Raw genomic sequence first — 22,931 nt, 5'->3', positions numbered from 1 at the left:
AGATGCTCAGGTTGAGGGAGACGTGGGTAAGCGGAGCCGTCTCTCGCGCGTCGCTAACCCGCTGCTGAGCGGTCCGAGGAGATTGTTGGCTCGTATAAGCTCAAGGGGCGACTTTGTGTCCAGCGAGAGGTCCGCTGCGGTAGCGGTGTGCTACAGCAAGCACTATGAGGATGAGGTATGGAAGCAAGAGACAGAGAGAGGCAGGCACGAGTTGCAGATCCACAGCCAACGAGGCCATGACGTAACGAATCCAGATGTCAATAAACCTTAATTTGAGTGTGTGGCCTGTGGCTTGAAGCTGCGGCTGTGCACAGCTTCTGATCCTCCTGATGGAAAAGGTAGTAAACGCATTCATCAGGGAGGACCAGAGCCGACAGTCCCCTCTCTGACCCACGTCCCACCGCACCCACACCCCGCCTCCCTATCCCTTCTCCAGCCCAAATAGCCCGCCCATCCCTCCCCTCGCCCCGCCGTATCTCCCATTCCCGCGTCCATCCCCATACTCATCCCCAGGCCTAGACCAAAGTCCGAGCCTAACGAAGCGGTATTCCAAGCACAGCGGTTGCACCGGATCCCAGAGCCCATGGGGAGGGGCTCGAGCGTTATGGCGTCGTATAGCTGTCCACCGGAGCTGGCTGTGTCGGCGAGAAGGAGGGAAGAGGGGGATGGGAGCGCGTCGAGGATAGGTGTAGTTGTGGGCAGAGATAGGAGACCGCCCGGGTTGAGGGTGAGATAGGCGGTCGTGTAAACTGAGACGTCCAGATCGGCGGGATCTACATATCAGCTTCAGCCTTTGAGCCTGACGGCACGTGTACGGAAGCTCACCTTCGATCGCCTCTAGCGCCTTCCCCCACAGCTCCACATCCACCCCCTCCCGCACCCCCAAGTCCCGCCCGCGTTCCTTCGCCAATACAGTCGCCCGCGCGTCCCTCTGCCGCCCTGCAGGCATATACCGACTCGGAGGCTGTAAGATCGCTTCCTCCAAAGTCCCCAAGAATCCCTTGAGAGCCTGTATCTGAGACAAAAGCCGGGAGACGAGCTGGCGGATCTCCGAATGAAGGACGTATAGCAGGCGGGAGCTTGAGTAGTCGGTAATTTCCCCGGCGATGGGATTGGGGGACCAAGCTGAGGAGCCCTTGTACAGCACGACAGAGCGGAAGGTGGCTGCTAGGACGCTCATCGTCCATTCGACAACAGGGAGGAGGGACCAGACCGTGTCGAGGTCGAAGGCAATCCCGGTTGGCGCGGGATGGGCGCAAAGGTCGAACAGACGGGAAGCTTCGTAGAGGTGTACCAGCTCGGCCGAGGTCGATTTCCTTTCGTCTTTGACTTGGCTAGAGCATCAGTTGTGCCCACCAGCGAAGCAGAGCGAGGTGGGAGGAAGGTAGCCCACCCGTACACCGCGACCTGTAGACGATGAAGCTCGACGCCTTCATCGACACCCAAATCGTCCTGCATGATATCGTACGCTCGGCGTAGTATCCGATGTCCCAAATCTGAACAGTCAGCTTCCGACTCCGTGCTGTCCAGACTTGGAAGCAGACGTACCACTGCGATCATCCTTATCTACCATCCCAAACGCCGACCGGATGACATCCGCATATGACACTCCCTGCCTTATCGCCAGAACAACTCCCATCGCCACTTCATCCTCCTCCCCATCTCGTTCCCCCTCTTTTCTTTCCGCATCCTCCGAGTCCGTCTGGAGAGATGGCATGATGACCAGCTTCGTCCCCTCTCCAGTAACCACAGCGACGATCCCCTTCAAGCCCCGCTGGACCGCTTGGCCGGGGACCAGCTCGACTTCGTCCTCGCCGTCATCCAGGTCGAGCATGATACCATCTCCGAGGATCCGCCACTCCGATCCAGAGCCGTCAGGGCAAAGGTCTAGATGTACCACCTTTGTCCCGTCCTGGTTCTGAACGACGGCGAGGGCCAAGGTGTGAGGTGGGACGTCGGACAGGGGTACGAGTGAGGTGATAATTGTAGAGGCTCCGGTAGGCGATCTGCTGGTCCGTATGAGCTGAGGCATGGTATACTGATAGTCAGCTCCGCCTCACACTATTCGAGGGTGCAGCTCACCCAGTCCCATGACTTGGTTACTGGATCCGTCTCTGCGAACCCGCCGATCTCGTTGAAACCCTCTACGAGCTCCACCTCTCTTCTCTCAAATCCCACCACCTCGATTCTTGTCGTTCCGCTCCTTGATGCTGCAGACCCTAAGTATACATCAGGGGCGTGCACGTTGCCAAGTTCATGGCGAACTTACCAGAATCGCTGATGATCAAAGCTGCTCCCACCAAGTAGCCTTTGGGCTGCTTGTCCGCGCCATCCATTTTGTCATTCTCCTCGGACTCCTGCCTCGGCGATACAGGCAGCTCCGACGGTACTGGGAAGAACGATATGCCCTGGACCGAGCGCGGACCGGAGAGCCCCGCCGATACAGCTGGCAGCGCGGGCATAGGTGTTGTTCTCAGGACTGCGGTCATAAGCTTGTCAATAGATACAGAGTCGCAACAGCTTACATGGCTTTCCGTCGACCATTCCGACTTCCGCCCTGATGACGCCGACCTCCCCCTTCCTCCCCCAACCCACCCACACCCCCTCATCACCGCCAACAGCATTCATCCACCCCCTCTCCACTCTCCAGCCCGTATCAGGCGGCATACTCCCCCCTGGCGAAGCATGCCACCTCGTATGTAACGGACACGTGAGCATGCCCACCATATAAGCCGGACTGGCGCTTCCTGTTGCTTGGGGATGAAGCAGAATCAGGCTCGTCGGCGTGAGCACGACCAGTGCAGGGCCTTGCGAGGCGTCATACTCCGCCGGTGGAGCTGGTCCTCTTGCCTTCGCCCTATGATGCGGAGGCGGGAGGTGCGGGCGGGGCTGGTACAGGTGATGTATGGCCAACACATCGTTCGGGAGGGGGAAGGTCGCGAGGGGGATTGCAGATGGCGCTGTAGGTGTCGAGATGGGCGATAAGATGCTCGAAGGGTAGATGGCTAGCGTTCCGCCCTCACTGGCTTGATTCGGGATAGGAGGGTTCGGATGGAAGATAGTCGCCCAGTCGCCTGTGGGGCTGATAGATAGCTCACGGCCCGGAGTGAGAACCGGGGGAGTGGGAAGCGGTCTGGGGGCCCGAGATGCGAAGAGCGGTGTTAGGAGATGGCCAGCGACTGTAAGCGATGGGGACGGGTAGATCAGATGTGATGTAGTAGGGTGGATAGCTGATCTGGAGCTGCGGACATCAGCTTCGAGGTCTAAAGCCGGGGATGAGGGGACGTACGGTCTGCCCAGTTTGGCAGGATTGAGCAGCTGACGCATCCGCTTTGCGCCCGCTTTCGAAGTCTCTGCTTGCTCGTCGACCTCCATGCCGTCCGTCATATCGGTCAGGCAGATTGCCTGTCTAGCTGCAGGTATGCTTCGGGGTCGAGCAAAGGCAAAGCATCATAGATAGCTGCTGCATGCCCAACGAGCCACACACCACATACGGTCCAGATTTGATCACGTGCCGACCTAAAACAAGCGGTGATCGCCGCTGACGCCCACCGGCGAACCGGTGAACCTAATTTTCGCCTCCCGCTCCGACGCGACTGACAGAGAGAGGGAACAGCCATCACCGACGCGTCCATCAACTCTGCCTCTGCCTAAATATTCGCACAGCCGTCATCCAGCTCCACCCGTCTGTCCTACGGTACATCTCTCACTGCCCCCATAAAAGCGACAGCTTTGATACTTCGCTTCCAAGCTCCAAGCTTCGGCGCAAACTTGAAAGCCTCAACTCCTCACATCAACACAGCTTCAAGATGGGTGCTGCGAAACCTGCACAATCGCTCGAGGAGCTTTCAGAGAGGTGCGTCTGGCTACTCTGCACGAGTCATGACCTGCTACCTAGCGTAGCGTAGGTAGTAAAGTCGATGGCTGACTGGAGCAGGATTATCTATTCCGACAGATGTAAGCCAAACGCCCCTTCCCTCCGGTCCCTTGTGTCCAAGAGCCGGTCAAGACCTTTCTGGCTGGCCGCTATCATCTGGCTCCGCCAAGGGGTCGACGGAGCATACACTGACGTCGACAGATAGTGACGATCACTACGAATACAGACATGTCATCCTGCCTAAACAAATGCTTAAGCTCCTGCCCAAATCGTAAGCTGTTGAACGACCACGACTTTGCTTAGAAGGACAACCTGGAACCTTTAGCTTACCTAAATCAGATATTTCGCACCCGATGACTCTGGTTTATTACGCATCTTGGCTGAGCACGAGTGGCGGGGAGTAGGGATTACTCAGTCACTCGGATGGGAGCACTTTGAGGTACATGGTGAGTGCCCAGTCCTCTTCAGTCACGGCGCCCCAGGAGCTCGACTAGACACCAACGAAGACAGAAGCTGATATCGCAGCGCCTGAACCCCATATCCGTGAGTCTTGACCCGTCTTGCTACCCAAGAGAATTTAAGCAAAAGGCTATGGCCTAGACAGCCGTGCCCGTCTCGGTCTGGACGTAGCTGACCTTTACAGTCCTCTTCAGACGGCCACTCGTAAGTCTGCCTGAGCGCAAGACACGACGTTCATCACTGACATCGCAGCCTGGGAAGTAGAATGTGAGACACAACGATAAGAGAGATCGGCGAAGGGCGAGACGAGCTGTACCATTGGACAATCTCGCAGCAGAACAGGGAACAGGCGTTAGACGGATAGGAATGGCTGGAGGCGGCGAGGCGAGGACGAGAGCGCCGGGACGGGTTATATCTATTTCAGACATCCACCACATATCCTCCTGTCACTACCATAGATCTTTGGGCAAATTTTGATGTAACACCTTGAACACCAACCCTGTACAAAGACAAACGATGTCACATGATCATCAGTCTTCGATACGGAATGAGTGCGGTGAAAGAAGAAGCGCCAGAGAAGACAGCAGTAGAAGGGGACGGCATGCATGATGTGTCTAGCCAAGACCAGCCTAACAACCACCCGCACGCTCCATCCTTTGGCCGGCATCTCACTCGAACATGGTCCGAGTAGATTAGTCGAACAGACCGAAGCCCTACCTCCGTCAGCGATACCCCGTGTACCTCGCGGCCACCGAGTCGACTCACCATGTCGTCGTCGGACTCCTCCTTCTCCTCGGCCTTGGCCTCCTCCTTGGGGGCGTCGGCAGCGGCGGCACCACCGGCAGCGGGGGCAGCAGCGGCACCACCCGAAGAGGCACCACCGGCACCGCCGGATGGGATGGAGGCGAACTTGGAGGAACCCTCAGCGATGAGCTGTAGGTCAGCTTGGGTCCTTGGCAAGTCGAGCAGCATCTCCTCCTTTCGCATGACTGCCAACCCATTTCTGCTCCTCTCAAGCCATACGGCCGTAAACTGCCCTCGATACCTTGTCCCCAATAACAACCATCTACTAACCTCGTTGATGTCCTTGCCCTCGAGCTCCGAGATCAACTTGTCGAGACGCTCCTGCTCAGCCTCAACACCGACGGTCTCAAGGAGGGCCTTGATGTCCGAGGCGGAGGGGGAGGCGTTACCGCCGAGCTGGAGGAGGAGGTAGGCAGCGATGAGCTTCATCTAAATCGGTCAGCTGTGGTCTTTCGTTCCTTTAGTCCATCTGCACCCTCGTCGTTCCCAGATCGATCCAAGTCCCATCCCTCCTCTTCCCCCTCCTCCATTCCCCTGCGCGTGGTGATCAGTACGCACTGTATGGTATGTTTTGTCTGGGCGACGCGAATCAGATTAAGCCTAGTAATGAAGGCAGACTCGTCGTACTGATGCCGGATTAGATGAGGAGAGGCAGCAGGCAGGTGTAGCGAAATTTGGGTGAGCAGCCCGCGGGACAGAGGGGGGTAAAGTGCCACATTGACCGGAGTTTCTGCAAGGCCGGCGATATTCCCGTCAGCGACGCTCGGACCACGTGGAGATTTCGCCACCCGCGCCTGACTTTCTGACGCAGCATTCCTTGACACCAACCTCCTCACCTCGGCTTCGAGCTTGGCTTCGAGCTCCATCAGGCCCCATCCACCTCAAGGCCTGGTCGCTTACATTGGTGTAGCACCTTCCACGCTCGGAGATATCGTACCAACAGCCATCACGCAACGCCCGCTATGTCCGCACCAGCTACTCCCGTCTCGGCTCAAGCATCCATTCGCATCCGGCGTCGTCGGTACATCCCATCCCCTCGAGCCCCGCTCATCGCTGCATCATCCGCACTTCCATCATCCGACCTGCCTCTCCGGATCAGACAACCTGCCGAGCGAACACGAGCGGTCTCGGAAGGTCCTACTATACGCGGTATACGCGTCGCGTTTGCCGAGACGCCTGTCAAGCTACGGGAGCTGGAAGTGGGGTGGAGGGAACGGCGGAAGGCTAGTCTAGTCCTGGCGGAGCGGATACAAGTTGGTACACCGGCGAGTCAGGCCGAGGCGAATAAGGCGGCCATATCTAGGCACGGTAAGAAGGAGCGGGAGGAGGCGCAGCGAAGGGAGAAGCGACTTCCCCAGCTCAAGGCGGAACCCAAGCCGACTTCGTCGGTGCCTCGATCTCGTCGCGCTACGGTCTCAGGCGAGCCACCAGCTCCACGCCGTGAGAATATACCGTCGGATCGGATCACCCAACAACCTACCAAGTCGAGAGGTAACGGTACCGGCACGAAATCTGGAACACAGCCTGTCCCCTCGCCCCAGCTCGCTCCTCCATCACCTCCACCCACACCGCCTCCCATCCTGTCCAGATCCAAAAAGCCTGACACAGTTCTGGCTCATGCTCAGCAGTACACCACTCGGCTCGGGTCTCAGCCTCGGCCACCCTTCCCGATCACCTCAGTTCCGCTTCCACCGACAAATCGTCCTGTTCCCCTCACCGCCCGCTCGCCCGATACCATCCATATCCACCCCGCTGAATCATTGGTCGGTATCACTCTCCGCCTCGGCCGTACCTCCCAGAGTATTACCATCACCCAAGACGGGCGAGTCATCACCTTCTCAGCGCAACCCGTCCAGGCGTCTCCGCGCCAACTCCGCCTGAGTAACTGGGCAAATTGGTCAGAGGAGGACAGGAGGGACTGGGACATAGTCCGGCGCTTGATAGAGGGATACAAGCGGCATACACCCAAAGTGAGCTCAATATCGCCTGATGCGGCAGGCAAGAGCTGACCCGGTAGCTAGGTCAGGCTATACCTACCTCTCGGACATCTCACTATCACCTGCTCGAGCCCACCGGACATTCTGCTCATCTTCGATCACGCGTCTATGTCGTCACCTGATATCCAAGCCGATCCGCCGGCCCGCACAAAGGTTCGCGTTCGCCTCTCACGCCTCACTGGGCAGCTTGTCGTCGATACCTCGTTCACATCCGGATTTGGCGAAGCCCTTCGGACCAAACGAATCGCCAAGCTTCTGCCGATATCCGCTAGCCCCACTCTGGCGGCGGAAGGTGCAGCACGACTTGAACTTGAGAGCATAGGGGGAAGGGCGGCAGGGTGGACTGAGGCGGAGAGGGAAGCAGTCGACAGGTTGAGGCGATTAAGGGAGGAGTGGGAGCGGTATGAGTGACCGTTGGCGATCGTTGGATTTTTGTTGTAATGCGCTGGTTCTGTAACATACAGCGTCAGATGTGACCCTTGTTCAGCTGGCGTGTTGTGCAGCAAAGACCGATCCAAGAGGGCTAGAGATAGAGCATGTTAGGGCGCCACTTGACTGCCACGAATTTGCTCCCGCTTCACCATCGACTTGGTCCACTCGACCAAAATTCGGCCACCTTGAACATCTGCCTATCTTCTCCTACAACAAGCACTAGCAGTCGGCAGCAGCGCCTACAGCGCCTACAGGATACAGCTGCGCCATGTCCTCCTCATTATCCCGCTCACTCCGAGCCCTTAGGCTCACGCCCAGCCTCCGCCCCCTCACCCGAAACGCATCCACCGACCCCTCATCTTCTACCCCTTCCCCCTCTTCCAGCTCGACCCCCAAACCCCAACCCGTCGTTCTCCCTCACTACCCCGTCCCGCGGCGTCTCGACCCTAATACCAACCCCTCCACATCCACATCGGCCGACCGGACGCAACATGTCTTCATAAACTACCCGCATCGCGTCTTCAACGCTCCGAGGAGTGAAGAGATGCCGGAGCGACTGGGCGGGAATGAGGCGGCCGAGAGGGAGAAGCTGTTGATGGCTGCTACGGGGTTGAGTGGGCCGGAGATCAGGGGACTGAGGAGGTATACTGTACGAGTTGGACGGGTGACGCAGATGACGAAGAAGGGGAAAATGTGAGTCGGGCTCGGGCTCAGCGGGGTCTGCAGCGGGAAAGAAAGTGGACGCCCAGGTAACCGATATGAAGGAGAAGTGCTGATTGCTGTCAGGCCGAGTTTCACGGCTCTGGTCGTGGTCGGATCGCCGACGAGGGGATTGGTCGGGATCGGGTATGGACGCGGAGCGACCAACCTCAAAGCGATGGACCAGGGCTTCCACAAGGGTATGTCCGCCTCTCAGCTCGTGGCTCGCTCCCATCTTTAGATCCCTGTCCCCGTCACCGGCGACCTAGCTCACTTCTCAGCCGTTCTCTCGATGGACTACGTGACGCGCTACGAAAACCGCACGCTCTGGGGCGAAGGCCGCGACCTGACCAACAAATGGGGCGCGACCAAGGTTCTCCTTCGGGCCCGCCCACCAGGGTTCGGGCTCATGGTCCCCCCCGCGCTTCATCGGGTGTTTACGGCGTGTGGGATCCGGGATGCCTCGGCGACGATTGAGGGGAGTCGGAATTCCGTCGAGGTGGTGAAATGTGTGATGCAGATGTTGCACGGCGGGGTGAGTTCATTTTTCGATGAGAAGTGGAGGATAGGAGCTGATGGTTAGGCAAATCCACCAGGGTTCGGATCGGGATTGAGCGGGAAGGGAAGGAGAGAAGATAAGGGGCTGGGAATCAGGAGTAAGGAGGAGATTGAGCGAGAGAGGGGGAGGTATGGTGTAGATATTGGTCGGCGGGTATAGTCAGTTTTCTGCGCTGGATGCACCGTCATCTGCCAACCTGCTCAGTGTACAAGTACACGCATACATGAAGTCAACGGAGGGAAAGATCAAATACCAAGACTAGTAGAAACCCGCCCGACGATAGCCAATATCACTACAGCCACCACCATCCGCCAGCTCATCCACCATCTCCCCTTATCCCTCTTTGTGACCTGTACCTGTACCGCCGCTCCAGGTCCTGCTTCTCCTGCTGCCTTCGCCGTACTCGTATCTCTCTCGCCATCCTCGCCTTCTGTTCTGATCGTGTTCGCTGCGCCGGTGGGTGGAAGAGGAGAGGATTCGCCAGATGGCTTTATTTGCTCAAGGGAGAATCAGCCCAGTTCTGGTAAAGGCACGGAATGGCTTACAGGATCGGAGGAGCTGGGCTGGACGCCCATATCCGGGAGGTCGGTCATGGAGGGGGTTGCGTACTGTGTCGGGTCAGCTCAGAATCCAGAAGCCCTATATGCGGCTTCGACGAACGGACCTTGGGGAAGATATCCTGCTAGGTCAGCTTGCTCCAGCCAGTAGTGGGTGGGTTGTAACTGACTCTGAATTTCTTGCTCTTTAGATTAAAAGCGTGAGAAGCTACCGCAAAGGCTTTCTTCTGGTCGTCTGTAGTCTTCACTGCTCCAGCTGTGATACTGCGACAGTCAGCTCGAGCGGCCGATTGGTCGACTTGGGAAGCTCACTCGTCACCCAGCATGAAGGACAGAAGACCGGTCAGGATGGTAGCTACCGACCAGGCAGCATTCCATCTGCAAATCAGCTACCTAGCACAATGCGAAACGTGATGAGGACGTAACGGACGTGCTGGGATGGCTGCACGGTCAGCTTATCGCCCACTGCGAGTCGATAGAGATAGCTTACTAGGAAGTCATGCTCATACAGATCTTGTGGCCAACTTCGAATCGGCCGCTCGGGGTGAACATCTTGACATCTGGTGGCTTGAAGGCTGATGAGTCAGCTCTGAGTCCTGCTTCGCCATGTGGTTCGGGATTGGGGACGAGCTCACGGTATTCGCTCGGGAACATGATCAAGCCGTGATACTCGCCTAATGCATTAGCCACAATACTCAGTAGGACAAATGCATTAGCCACACCAACACTCGCCTCCAGCGTATGGCGTATCTGGCGGTCCGCGCTGTACATCGTCAGCTGACGGCAAGCTTGGCAAGCGAGGCCTCATGTAGCTTACAATGATGAAGTGCCCTGCGTCGTGTCAGCTTCAGGCCACGCACAAACCGCAGGCACACACATCAGCTCACAATCTAAGATGTTCTTCTCCTCTGGGCTGGCCCAGATGAACGGCGGCGGAGAGCGCTGCATGTTCAGATACTCCTAGAGTGCTGTCAGTAAGAGCTCCAGGGTCGCGAGCTAGGTGTAGAGCGAAATACCTTCTGAAGCTATGCTCGTCAGCTCGAGTACCTGGGGAAAGCTGAGGCTTCGCAGAGCTGTACTTACCCGTTTCTCGGCTACTTTGCTCGCCATCTTGCTGAATCTCTCTACAGTAAGGCCGAGTGCGATCGCTGGGACTGGCCAGGGCCTGTCTGTATAGAACACTCGAACGGAGAGGTTGAATGTAAACAGTGAAAGGAATCACGGAGTTGGCGGCGACAATGAAACGCTCGGTCCTCGCCGATGCCCGATGTGGCGGTACCGTATGCCTACCAGGGCTGGAGAGCAAGATGTGATAGCAAGAGCTAGATGGACGTGAAGGTCATGCTTAGATGTACAGGTATGCTACAACGAGTCCCAGCGCTCCTAAGTCATAGGTGCTCATCTCCCCGAAGCCTGTGGTTCCGCCGTCAAGCCCAGCGCCGAGCCGCCCCTCCCTCCCTCCTCCGCCTTCGCCTTGCCCTTGCCCTTATCCAGCGCCTCATCCTCCACCATCACGACCTCCTCAAAGTCCTTCATCGACACCACCTTGAGCTGGTGACTCTTAGCCTCATCCTCCTTCTCCGCCCCCAGCTGCAACTCTTCGATCGTCAACGAGTTCTTTCGTTTTGGCTCCACGACTGGACTGGCCGCCGTGTCCTTCTCATCCTTCTCGTCCGCCTTGATCTCCTCGGCATGCTCGACCTCCGCCTCCTCGGTGCTTTCCTGTGCTATTCGAAGCATCTCCCGTAATGACGCATTCTCATCCTCGAGGCGCATAATCTCCATCTCCCGTTCCAGCGCCCAGTCTCCTTGCCCGTTCGTGCCCGTGTATCCTCCGCTTGCGCCCGGCTGGCTGCCGTGGAAGGCGGGCGGTCGAGGCGGTGCTCGACGAATCGATTTGGGGGCGAAGGATGAAGGTCGGGATGGGGAGATGGGGGAAGAGGCGGCGGAGGCAGCGGCAGCAACGTCGCCCTTGGTAGACGCGAGAAGACCAGGCAGGTGGGCTTCGAGGTCGAACTCGGCATCTTCGCCGCTGAGAGCGCGCAGGGCCGAGCGGAGAAGCGTGGATAGGCGGTGGAGCAGGAGGGAAAGCGAGGTGTTGTCGTGAAGATGAGCCGAGGAGTGGGCGGTTTGAAGTGTCTGGAGGAGGGAAGTGTAGTATGAGTGCAGCGATAGGTCATGTTGCTGGCTCGCATGCTGAGAGGATCAGCTCACAGGCCTTCGACCAAGGTTCCTCAGCTGGCACGTACCGCAACACCTCTGAACTTGCCCATGACAGACTCGAGAGTTTGCTCATACTCCTTCAGGAGCGTATTGAGTTGCTTATTCTCATGCTGTAGCTGCTGGTTCTCGAGGACCAGATGCGAGGAGAACGCTTCGAGCTCGGACGAGAACTCCTCTGCTAGCATCAGCTGGGGGTCAAGGTGCCTCAGCCTGGTCAGCTCACCGTCCGATATATCAAGGTTGAAGCGTCGCAGCGGGAAGCCAGTCCCCACATGTGCTGCCTGACCCTTGACGTTGTCCGACCGAGACTTGAGCTGGTTGACCAGATGACGATTGCTCTCGAGCTGTTCTGCGAATCCGTCAAATGCAGCTCAACGGAAAGCGAGGAATGAGGGGCTCGTACCTGCTAATTCGCTGACTAGGCTCCAGATTTTGGTGAGCTCATCCTCCTGCTCCTCTGCCGGTCGAGTCATAGCTGCTGGGTGATCTACGTGGGATGGAGTACGTTGAGAACGTCAAAATAGCCCTCGAGATCGCCCTCGGACCTCTCCTCGTCGCCGACGGACATCGCCGGAACTCCCTCCACCTTGCCGGTCCAACGTCCAGTCAACGCCCAAATCCTCTTTCCTTCTTTCCTTCAGCATCTCAAACCATGAATATCTGATACACGCAGTAATGGCGGTTCCCGGCTTCAGGACCGCACTGAAGGAATATGAGTCGGACAAGGTTAAAGATAGGGTGTCGGGAGGGGAGAGACTCCGGGAGATATTTAGGAACAGGGAGAACCTGCTCGCGTTCCAAGAGCACGCGGGGAACCGGGGTGGAGAGGGATGGGCGAATCTCTTTAGGGGGCTATTCTCGGCGGTGCATACAGAGAGGAAGGCGGTACTCAAGCGGGGTGCTACCGCGCAGGGTGAGTGCCTAATGTCTGCGAAGGGACGTAGCTGAAGCTGCAGCGGACAAACGCCTGGCTGATGCGGTCTCGCTCGTGCGCTGGTTTGCGGAACGGAGCGTACACTACCTCTCTCGAACCCCTCTCCTTAATATGGTCCGCCACATGACAGCTCTGCTCGTTAGCAGCTCGCAGATCTTCCCTCCGACCGTCCGGGACTACGCCAAGGCGCTTCGGACACTCCTCAGCTATCCTCCGCACCTCGAGAATTTGGAGGAGCAGGACTGGAAGCGGCTGATGAGCATCTGCTGGGCGGCGGCACTGGGAGACGCGGTAGTGGCGGATGAACAGTGGGAGGACGAGGGACATGACGAGCTGGACGAGACGCAAGACATGGACGACGACATGCTGGGCGACCCGTCACTCGGCAGTCGACCAAAAGCAGCGGCGATCAGCCAAGAAGCGACGGAGCTACTCAGCCTCATCCCCATTCTCCTCGCAAGCCCGAGAGCTCCCCTCATTCCTCCCTTACCAGAGAAAGCGCCCCCGGACGCGGCACCGCCAACTCCCCAAAGCCTCGCCTACTCCATCCTGCTCAAAGTCATCCGTTTCCTCGAAGGCCGGCCCGCCGAGACTGCCGGGCATCTCCCGATCCTCCGGTCCTGCAACATCATACTCGTCGAACTTGAGCTCAATGGCCGGGACGAGCTCGTACAAGCAGGAGTCAAGCTGCTGCCAAAGCTAGTAGCGCTGTGGTCCACGAGGAGCAAAGCGCTACGGGAGCAGCTGCTCATCGCACTGCGGCTCCTGCTGCCTTGGCTCTGTCACGAGTCGGTAGACGAGCGATTGAGGGAGGCGGTACAGGAGAGCCTGTCTCGGCTGTCGGAGGCGATAGGAAAGGAGTCGGCGTTGCGATGGGGTATCGAACCGCTCGATTTGCACTCTCTGCGAATCGTGCAGTCGGGAGAGAAGGAGGGGAAGCCATTCAGACTTGGCCCAATCGAGGTGAGTCCTCCTCAACTCTTGCATGGACCTTGCTGATTCCAGCCCGGCTTCGACTTCACCCATGAGATGGCATTCGGTTGGACCGTTCAACAACTCTACGCAGAGGTCATTGCCTATCTCTACTCCAACTCCATCTCCGTCAAAGCCGAGCCGCTATCCACGTCCACCTCGGGACCCAGCACCGGCCGAAGTGCAAAACGGCGAAAAGTCGAAGATCCCCTCGACACCCTCCTTACCGGCGTTCGCCTCGGCCTGACAGCCAGTCGGCTACTCAATCTGCAAATCCTCTCCTTCATCCTCTGCGATCACCACTCCCATATTCGCGCCCCTGAGCAGGCGCTCATCCGCGCGACCGTCCTAGAGGGTATCGAGGCAGATGACGAGAATCTCCAATCTTGGTCGTTCATCTGCCTAGCGTTCGTCCAATCCGCCTTCGGTCTCGGTTCCGATGCCCCGAAGGTTTGGGCATCAGCCACCAGGAAGACCGCTACACCGGGTGTATCCCGTGGGGCCAGTCTATGCGCCTCGACCATTCTCCATGCCGGTGTCATCGGCTCGGACGTGACCACCCGGGATATCGGCCACCTCCTTCGGCAGATCGACGTCCAGGGTCCCCCACATCCCTACGACTCGGTCTGCCACTTCCTTTCCTCTATCCTCGAGCTCGCTCAGTCGGATGTCCGGCTCTACTCGCAGGGCCTCGAGGACAAGGTCATTGCCTGGCTCGGCAGGCACGATCTCGTCGACGGTCCTCGAGGACGCTCCAGGATGGACGCGAGATCCGCGGCGGACGTACTGCGGCTACTATGTACCGCTGGATCGCTGGTCTCATCTACGGATGGCAGCTCGGACCCGGCCAATACGGCTCACCTACCGGAATGCCCGATCGTCGAGCGGGTCCTACAAGAGCAACAAACTAGACCAATCCGCCGATACGTCCTGTACGGCAAGTACCCCCAACTCGACAAGCCCCGCCCAGCACCTCCATCCACTGCTTCACCACCTACCACCCAGCCCACGCTGTCGAGCGTGACTGCTCAGAATGAAACGCCCAATGAGCAGACCTTCCTCGCAGGCCGTCAGCGGTCAATTTCGGACCAGCTCAAAGCCCAGATCCGGCGGGATCAGCTCGACTGGCTCTCTCAAACCACTACACAAGCGGCAAAGTCACCAGAGCGGGTCCGGAAATCGCTCGACCTAGCTGTTCTCGCCATTCTGTACCAGAATACGCTTCGAGCGAGCGGAATCGACACGGACGCGGACTGCTTGGTAGCGATCCGAGAGCTCTTGCTCTGCTTCCGCTCGGAGCTGGCTAGCTCGGGGCAGATTGCCACCCAGCTTCTCCTCTGGCAGGCATTCGAGCCAATCCTGCCAGTGGGGATGCCAGAACCGGAGGTCTGGCCGATAACGCTGGCGGTGGAAGGGGCACAGACGTCCGGGATCAGGTCGGAGCTGCTGCCGCCAGGTAGAGATGTGCTAGATGACGGCGGAGAGGGCGGGAAGAGGGAAGCATTCCTCGTTGCGGCATGGAGGCTGCCCGAGGTGAGCAGATCTCTACCCAGAGTCGAATCGCGCTGATGGCAGGTCGGTGATGCTCTAAAAGAGCTTCTCCTTGTCGCCCGTCAGCTATCAGACAGTCACTCCTCCCCTACAGCCGCCGCGCCCGGGACTCTCGCAGCCACCCAGCACGTCAATCACGATGACGACGACTTTGGCGAAATTCGTGTCGCCGAGACGGACGCGATGCCGGTGTCGAAAGAAGCCCTTGATGGGCAGCGGACCGCCATCCTCCTCCTCCGCACCGTCATAACCTTCCGCTTGACCGGCGCCAAGTACCTATCCCCCTCTCTCACCTGCCCAAAAGACACAAACCTCATCAACGCCCTCCTCTCAACGGAGGGCATGCGGATGCTGCAGCTCGGTCGGGTCATCTGCGAGGCGGTCCGGAATCAGCAACTCCGGCTCACAATCAACGCGGTCGACCTCATCATCGGGATGCTGGAGGAGTCGCTCTCATCCTACGGATACTCGCGCGATGATGAGCTCTACATCGTCACTCTTGCCTTCTTTCGCTGCTCGGCGTCGCTCTGGAATCAGGCCGAGCTGGCAGAGTCGGAGATGGCGGAGCGGGTCATGACGATCGCGCAGGGCATCGTCAAGAAGGCCACCTACGGCGAGATCAAGTCATGGCGCGTTCGCCTTCATCTCATCCTCTTCCTCGACGACTACCTCGACTATGATCCCATTTTCTCCCTCTGGAAATTATACCTTGATCAGGACGATCCCGTACCCGCCCCGCCCAACTTCATCCGGTATTATACCATGCTCGACCCGGATCTGCGGATTCGGGTCCGCGCGGCTACCTCGTGCGCTGCCGTACTCCTCCTACCTGAAATCACCCTATCAGACCACCAATCCCTGTATATCGAGGTCATGCAGGCGCAACCCGCACGGACGCAGGCATGGAACCTCTTCCTCACCGATATCCTATGGAAGCTGAACTGCTGCATCATCAGCGGCCCAACTCGTCCCATCACCTTGTACCACCTGTATGAGATTCCCTGCGCCACCGACGTGTACAATATGCATCTCCAGCGGGGTCTGGAGACCCTCGCCGCTCGGCTCGGTCTTGACTCCCTCGGGGCCTTATGGGCCGAGTACGCCGGCGCCTTCGGTCCACCGCTTCTTCGGGCCGGCATCAAGATGCGCGATATCCCGCCTGCCCTTTGCGGCTACGCCGACAAGAAGGAACGCGCCGCGTCGGACCTCCCCATGCTCGCTCCCTTTCTACTGGGCAATCGACACCTGGGGCAATTTGGGGCGTTATGCCAGGACGCGGGGCAGCCAGAATCGGAACACGCCCTTCGTCACCTCTATCCCACGGCGGCTCTCGTCCTCCTTGGCGTTATCGATCCCAATCCCGCGCAGAGTGACAAGGAGATCAAGGCGGGTCTCGCGGATGCCATGTCGAGCGTGCCTTCTGGCAATCTGCTGAAGAAGGATCAGCTGGCCAAGGCATGCGTTTCTATTGCGGCGTGCTTGGTCGGGATGCTCAATCCCGGTGAGAATATGCTGGGCCTGGAGGCGGTATTGCGGAAGACCAAAGGGGCGGACGCAGATCTACTGCGGCTCGCACCGGACCACGTCGACGTGCCGCTCGATCTCACCGTCGAGAAGGCTTACACTGCCACCAATATCATCCGCGGCCTCGTCTACCTGGATCACGTCCAAGCTCCTCTGGAACGGACAGAAGCGTGCTTCAACATCCTACTCCACCTCTTTGCACGGATCGATAAGATGCACCGCATCGTCGACCAGGCATGCCTCCTCGATCAGCTCGTACTCGTCATTGCGCTGTATCCGGAAGCATTCGCCGATGGCCGGATCCTGCAGCTATTCATCCTCGAGATGGTCTCGCTGCTCGACAGGCGGGACATTTGTCTTGATGCCCTACGGCTCGTCGAGTGGGGCTTCTCGCAGATCCCCCGCTCGGACAACAACAAGGATTTGTCTCGCTTAGCGGACGCTGTCGCTCGGCTGGGGCGGGTTCGGAGACGCGCCCACGAGGAGTTTGGGGCAGAAATGAATGCGTGGGTGGAAAGGGAGAGCTCGGGCTGGCGGGAGTCAGCGGTCATTTCGGGGTGTATGGACAAGGCGGCCCTACTCTGGCCGGAAGAGATGCGGCGCCATCTAGGCACCCTCCCCGACCCCGCTTTCACCGAGGTAGCGGATCTAGCGGCCGCAGGCGTCTCGAGCGACTCGATGATCATCTGTCAAAGGGTGTCCGAAATGATCGCAGTCGGGAACCTGGATGAGAATAAGCGGGTCTTTGCGGGCGAGTCGTTCTGGCACCTCAGATCCGCCCTCTCAGAGAGCAGTCTGACGGCCGACGGCGTGCAGGCCTTTGTCGATGCGCTGGCGGCGGTAGACGGGGAAGTGGAGGCGGCGGAGCATGGCCTGACCGGAGAGGATCTCAAGGTGGTCACCGATCTCTCGGTCAAGCTGGCGAAGGACCCAACCTCGCTCGTCAGAGCGCTGATGGTGCTTCACCTCATGCGCGTGGTGGATAAGGAGGATGGGGCGTCCAGGAGCATGGCCTACCTCGTCTTACGGCAGTTGTCGCCAAAGATGGGTGGCCTCCTCCAGCGCTCGCAGCTACCTCGGCCCATCGTCCGGGAGCTTGAGCTGCTGCGCTCTACACTTCCGGACGAGCTCGAAGTGTCAGCTACGTATACCATCGGGAGCCTCCAGGACGCCGAGCTCAACTCGGTCGATCAGCCTGCTGTATGGCTCCGCGAGCTTTGCATACGGCTGTGCGACATCACCGCACGGGACCTTGCCTTCTATGCCCGACTCCGTCCATTCGTCCTATCCCCGACCGCCGATCTAGGTCCAGTGCTGCCTCTCCTCGTACAGGCTTACTTGGCCATCTTACCGATTTTAGAGCGTAAGGCTTCACAAGGTCAGAAGGGAAAGGAGCAGGACAATGAAAGGGAGAAAATACAGGCAGCTGTCTCCAAGCGCCAAGCTCCACTCGAAGCCGTCATTCACGCCGCGCTTAGGAATCCGGCCGCAGCTGACGGGGTCTTGCAGGCGATCCTCGAGACAGTCCTTCACCTCCGATCATATCGTCCACCATATCGTCCCGATCCACTCGGATACAATCTATGGCTCAACCTCGACTACCTCCTTCTCGCAGAAGCCGGTGTCAAGGTTGGGTCGTTTGCTACCGCCCTTCTGTTCCTTGAGGTGGGAAAGCTTGATGTACCGATGTCAAAGCTGGAACTCTCTGATCCTCGACTTCAAAAGGTGAGCCTGCAACTCGTCATGGCTGATCTTAGGTCATGCTGGAAGTGTACAGCAACGTCAACGACCCGGACGGTTTCTATGGGGTCAAAATCAACAACGTGCGGGACTCGCTGCGAATGCGGCTCAACCATGAAGGCGAGCATCTGCGTGCTTTCGGCCTACACGGCGCAGATCTCGAATCGTCCAGCCTCGGCTCCGCCCCTTCGTCCCATCTCTTAGCCTCAGCGCGCGACCTCCACTCTGTCGGCCTACACCGGACCGCATTGTCCATCACACAGTCGGTCCGCGGCCAGATCGATCAGGCGGCCACAGCTAATGATCTCTTGTTTGAGATTGCATGGCGGACAGGCGATTGGGATCTGCCGATCCCTCCGTCCAAGCAGATGAGCTCCGCGGGCGCGTTCTACTCGACGCTCCGGTCGCTCCACCGAAGCCGGGACCAGGAGAGTGTGCGGATGGCGGTCGATTCGGCGATGAAGAGCGAGATGCTCCGTCTGAAGGATATGGGATCAGAGCGGATGACGGAGATACAGCAGGCAGTGGACAGCCTCTTGTCGCTGAGGGAGGTCTCGCTCTGGCTTGGACCGACTGTCCAGCGAGCGCTAGGAGAGGGAGACTACAGAAGTGGGGCGTTGAAGCAGTTCAGCGAGACGGGATCCTCTGCTCGGTTAGTCCTCAATATCAACGCTCTGTCCGCAGCTGACAGTCCAGGTACGTACTCGCAGAGCGGCTACACGCTACACGAATGTCCATCCTCTCTGCTGCTCAATCACGCGAGCGTCGAGACCTCATCGGCGATATGACGAGCCCGCTTCACGAGGGCATTCGAGATCTGCAAATCAAGGCGCACCTCGGCTTCAGCGCATACTCACGCATCTCGGGCAATATTCAAGCTTCCATCAATGCCATCACGGCTGCCCAGCAAATCGAAGGAGCGACCATGTCGAACGCGACGGCGGACGAGTATGGGGAGGTGCTATGGGCGCAGCACGAGCATGGTCTGGCGCTACAGCTGGCGGAGGAGCTACGAGCCGGGCTGGACATCGGTGTCAAGGCGACTGGAGGGCGGTGTGGCATCTTGACTGGGAGAATTGTGAGTCTGGCCTCTCAGATGAGAAGCTTGTACTGATCAACAGGCACATTGGTCGTACCGGTCAAAGCTCCGTGCGGTCAAGGAGACCGACGAGACATTCGCCGAAGCGCTCAAGCTTCTCAGAGCGCACAAGACGTCCGAGGCGGAGCTCGCCAATCTCGCCAATGACTACGCCAACTTTGCCGCCGAGCAGCAGGCGGCGCAGCGGTCGGCCCCAGAACTCATCGCCCTACGGACATATCGAGATCGGCGGATGGTCGAGCTGGCCGAGCTCGAGGCTGAGGAACGCGCCCCACCAGTCGTCCCCTCGGGCAAGCGAAAGAGTACCGGCGGACAGGCAGATCAGTCGTCCCGGGTCGATACCGCTCGCGAACATTCCAAAAAGGCCCTGCAGTTCAATCTGGAGAACGACATGAAGTCCATCAGAGACTATGAGGACAAGATCGATACCCTCACAAAGCACTCCCTGCGGATGTTTGCGGCCGCGCTGAAAACGTCGGACGGCTTCGACGACTCGCTCATGAAGATGTGCTCCATCTGGCTGGCCCACAGTGACCCAAGCACTGCCGAGGACGAGCGCGCAGCCGAGCGGGCGGACGGAATCGCCAAACACTTTGAATCACACCTCGAGCATATCCCGTCGATCAAGCTCGTCCCTGCTGGTCCCCAGCTGGCCGCTCGGCTCTTCGCGCCCATCGTTCGCAACACATTTAACGACCAACTCAACAACGCTCTTGCTCGCGTCAGCAGAGACCACCCCTTTCACATCCTCTATCAGATCATCCCGCTTGCGGAGGGGTGGAAGGTGTCAAGGGGCAAAAAGAGTGGCCCTGCCGTCGCGGGTGGACGGGCGGAGGCGGCGTACGATATCCTCACCCTCAACAAGTCAAATAATGTCAGCGATTTCACCCAGCTGGCCACGCGGGACATGATCTACTTCACCAAAGTCGCCACGCCCTGGTGCCTGGACCCCGCGCCCCAGGATCACAAAGGCAGGTCGCCTCCTTCGGTCAATATCTCATCCAGCGAGCCCATCCGCAAGATGAGCAACCTCCATATCCCAATCGCCACGCGGATCCCGCCACTCCGGGCGGATCTCGACTACTCTACGGTTCCCACGATCCACCAATACGGGAGCAGCTACGTCGTCCTCGGGGGCCTGCACAGGCCAAAGAAGATGAGGGTGGATGACAGTGCGGGCGGGATATACCACGAGCTGTTCAAGGGAGATGACGAGACCCGGCAGGATGCTGTGCTGGGTCAGGTATTTGGGATCGCCAACAAGATCCTGGCCGACGACCGTCAGACCAAAACTCGCAACCTCCGTTTCCGGACCTACGTCGTTATCCCTCTTGCGCACAAGTCGGGTATCCTCGAATTTGTCGCCGGACAAAGTATCGGCGATTACCTCAAACCGGCGCACGACCGGTACCGTGGGGAAGGAGATGTCTCGTCCTCACACTTCCGGGCGGCGCTGGTGGCTGTGCAGGAGAAGAAACTTGGGGATCCCGTCAAGCTGCGGGCGGTATACGAAAAGTACCTGCCCCTCTTCCCTCCGGTCATGCGCCACTTCTTTACGGAGAAGCACAAGGATCCGATGGGGTGGTTTGCTATGCGCCTCAACTACTCGAGATCGCTGGCGGTCACGTCAATGGTCGGGTGGGTGCTGGGAATTGGGGATCGGCATCTTTCCAACATCATGATCGATCTGAAGACTGGCGAGTCGATCCAGATTGACTTTGGGGTTATTTTCGAGGCGGTAAGATCATTTCTTGCACTCTAGGGCTGAGCTGATATTCAGGGAATGGCGCTTGCTATCCCCGAAAAGGTGCCTTTCCGCCTCACACACGACACAGTGGACGGACTGGGTATCTCCGGCGTTGAGGGCACGTTCCGCCGTTGCTGCGAACATACCATCCGGGTCCTTCGCGCGCATGGCGATCTCATCCTCACCGTTCTCGAGGTCTTCAAGCACGATCCGCTCTATGCTTGGGAGACAAAGGCGGAGGAGAACGAACGGCTCGCCAAGATTGCCCGAGGCGTCCAGGTTGAGCTTAACACATCGGCCAATATCCTGGAAAAGGCGGATAGGGTGTTGGGGAGCGTGCGGCAAAAGTTGGGCGATAAGCTCAGTGTGGAGTATACGGTGAATATGCTGGTACAGGAGGCGATGGATATCGACAATCTGGCAACGATCTATGTTGGTGAGTGTAAAGATCTGATTGATAGGAGCTGGAGCTGATCAATTAGGCTGGCACGCCTGGTACTAAGACTGTGTATATACGACTATAATGAACGGTTCCGGTACATAGACATTCTAAATGTTGTAGCTATATATCACTCATGCATGGTCAGTCTCTCTCCGTACCTGGATGGGTCCTTCCGCTTGGACGGCCTCCATGCTCGCTTGGCAGGAAGACCAAATCCAAGTTGAACCTGCTCCTCATTCCTCATTTTGCACCTTAATCTTGACCTTAACCAAGATCTCGACCCATACCATCACCATGTCCAGCAAGCCAACGAACACACCCGCTCTTACCCAGACCGACATCCTCAACGACCTCTCCACACTCCTGTCCTTACCGTCCAACACATCTCAGGTCCTGCTCGGCCAGAAACAACCGTCTCATCCCCCAAATCAATCAGAATCCGCCTCCCAACTCCTATCCAACTTCAGCCCCTCTGTCGGCCAGACGGACCCAAAAGGCGTCGATGCGGGCGTAAAACTCTCCGCGGCATATACAAGGGATATGCGGTCATTGCAGCAACAGGGATTGGAGGCGCAGCTGGAGAAGGCCGGTGAGGGGATTGAGGGGGTCAGGGAGCGGGCGGAGGGGGTGCAGAACGCGTTAGGGGAGGTGGAGCTGTGAGGAGGTTTCATGCATCTTGAGCCATAGTAAGGCTGTATCGAGGGTGTATAGCGACTGGTGAGCTTGGAGACGCCCTCCTACGCCCTCGGTAGTTAGCTCATGACTGGCAGGCACGAACGATTCCGATCCATCTCATCGCAAGCTCTTCAACCTACTACCACGTTTCACCCTCTTCTGCAGCCCTCCTCCATTTCCTAGGCCAGGCTGCCTCTGCTCTGCTCATGCCGGCGGCTAGTGACCCGTCCACAATCGCCGTTCGGCGCCTCCGATACAAGCGGGGAAGATTATACGAGTAGCGCTCGGGCAGATGGTGGCAGGGAATAACGGGATATGAGGCGGGGTGCCAGGGGTTTAGACTCGGCATGCAAGTAGTAAGATCAAGATGACTATGGGTGCAGAGTCCAGTAACACCCGCTGCCGTCTCGGGGAACAGCGGGCCGTATACTAGGAGGGCGCGACTGAGGTGTTGACCACCCGTGACGATCTTGGTCGTCCAGAAGAAGTCGATTGCTACGCTCGTTCCAAGCCCCTCGCGCTCAGAGAGGGCGAGGATCCTTCCATACCACGCGGGGCTTGGGACGAGCGTAGTCAAGTGCACATGGGCGGTTCACCACGGAAGACTAACTCTTACAGCAAGCTATTGCGATGTATTGCA

The 22,931-nt window shown here is 58.4% G+C and overlaps 8 protein-coding genes across 8 annotated transcripts; 4 read left to right on the top strand and 4 right to left on the bottom strand.

The window, feature by feature from the left end:
* Positions 1-354: 354 nt before the first annotated feature.
* MKK02DRAFT_45687 (uncharacterized protein) lies at positions 355-3,387 on the bottom strand (the record flags this gene model as incomplete). The annotated part of the gene is made up of 8 exons (XM_053093555.1): positions 355-773; positions 826-1,334; positions 1,394-1,496; positions 1,549-2,038; positions 2,083-2,219; positions 2,270-2,479; positions 2,526-3,241; positions 3,290-3,387. 8 exons carry the CDS (start codon positions 3,385-3,387, stop codon positions 355-357), a joined length of 2,682 nt encoding a protein of 893 aa, XP_052946756.1.
* Positions 3,388-3,920: 533 nt separating this feature from the next.
* Positions 3,921-4,431, top strand: MKK02DRAFT_26633 (regulatory subunit of cyclin-dependent kinase; the record flags this gene model as incomplete). The annotated part of the gene is made up of 4 exons (XM_053087227.1): positions 3,921-3,957; positions 4,079-4,148; positions 4,217-4,323; positions 4,403-4,431. 4 exons carry the CDS (start codon positions 3,921-3,923, stop codon positions 4,429-4,431), a joined length of 243 nt encoding a protein of 80 aa, XP_052946755.1.
* A 597-nt stretch (positions 4,432-5,028) lies between these two features.
* MKK02DRAFT_34046 (putative 60S acidic ribosomal protein P2) lies at positions 5,029-5,569 on the bottom strand (the record flags this gene model as incomplete). The annotated part of the gene is made up of 3 exons (XM_053088842.1): positions 5,029-5,049; positions 5,102-5,269; positions 5,411-5,569. The coding sequence occupies 3 exons, from the start codon at positions 5,567-5,569 to the stop codon at positions 5,029-5,031; spliced, it is 348 nt and encodes a 115-aa protein (XP_052946754.1).
* A 533-nt stretch (positions 5,570-6,102) lies between these two features.
* MKK02DRAFT_45684 (uncharacterized protein) lies at positions 6,103-7,259 on the top strand (the record flags this gene model as incomplete). The annotated part of the gene is made up of 2 exons (XM_053093554.1): positions 6,103-7,110; positions 7,158-7,259. The coding sequence occupies 2 exons, from the start codon at positions 6,103-6,105 to the stop codon at positions 7,257-7,259; spliced, it is 1,110 nt and encodes a 369-aa protein (XP_052946753.1).
* A 578-nt stretch (positions 7,260-7,837) lies between these two features.
* On the top strand, positions 7,838-8,986 carry MKK02DRAFT_45683 (uncharacterized protein; the record flags this gene model as incomplete). The annotated part of the gene is made up of 4 exons (XM_053093553.1): positions 7,838-8,262; positions 8,356-8,468; positions 8,550-8,803; positions 8,852-8,986. 4 exons carry the CDS (start codon positions 7,838-7,840, stop codon positions 8,984-8,986), a joined length of 927 nt encoding a protein of 308 aa, XP_052946752.1.
* An 86-nt stretch (positions 8,987-9,072) lies between these two features.
* On the bottom strand, positions 9,073-10,494 carry MKK02DRAFT_45682 (ubiquitin-conjugating enzyme/RWD-like protein; the record flags this gene model as incomplete). Its single annotated transcript, XM_053093552.1, has 13 exons — positions 9,073-9,315; positions 9,373-9,435; positions 9,492-9,506; positions 9,555-9,648; positions 9,697-9,762; positions 9,815-9,826; positions 9,875-9,959; positions 10,020-10,058; positions 10,111-10,147; positions 10,202-10,215; positions 10,272-10,344; positions 10,401-10,409; positions 10,468-10,494. 13 exons carry the CDS (start codon positions 10,492-10,494, stop codon positions 9,073-9,075), a joined length of 777 nt encoding a protein of 258 aa, XP_052946751.1.
* A 288-nt stretch (positions 10,495-10,782) lies between these two features.
* MKK02DRAFT_45681 (uncharacterized protein) lies at positions 10,783-12,080 on the bottom strand (the record flags this gene model as incomplete). Its single annotated transcript, XM_053093551.1, has 4 exons — positions 10,783-11,580; positions 11,634-11,785; positions 11,831-11,956; positions 12,011-12,080. 4 exons carry the CDS (start codon positions 12,078-12,080, stop codon positions 10,783-10,785), a joined length of 1,146 nt encoding a protein of 381 aa, XP_052946750.1.
* A 202-nt stretch (positions 12,081-12,282) lies between these two features.
* Positions 12,283-21,676, top strand: MKK02DRAFT_45680 (uncharacterized protein; the record flags this gene model as incomplete). The annotated part of the gene is made up of 9 exons (XM_053093550.1): positions 12,283-12,520; positions 12,564-13,504; positions 13,547-15,046; positions 15,089-18,313; positions 18,346-18,980; positions 19,025-19,406; positions 19,450-21,165; positions 21,208-21,610; positions 21,657-21,676. 9 exons carry the CDS (start codon positions 12,283-12,285, stop codon positions 21,674-21,676), a joined length of 9,060 nt encoding a protein of 3,019 aa, XP_052946749.1.
* Between the last annotated feature and the right edge of the window lie 1,255 nt (positions 21,677-22,931).

Source organism: Dioszegia hungarica (assembly GCF_025882075.1).
Source record: "Dioszegia hungarica strain PDD-24b-2 chromosome Unknown MKK02contig_8, whole genome shotgun sequence".
Classification (NCBI taxonomy): Eukaryota; Fungi; Basidiomycota; class Tremellomycetes; order Tremellales; family Bulleribasidiaceae; genus Dioszegia; species Dioszegia hungarica.
Note: the sequence above shows the minus strand (reverse complement) of the source record. Positions and strands in the feature narration are given on the sequence as shown.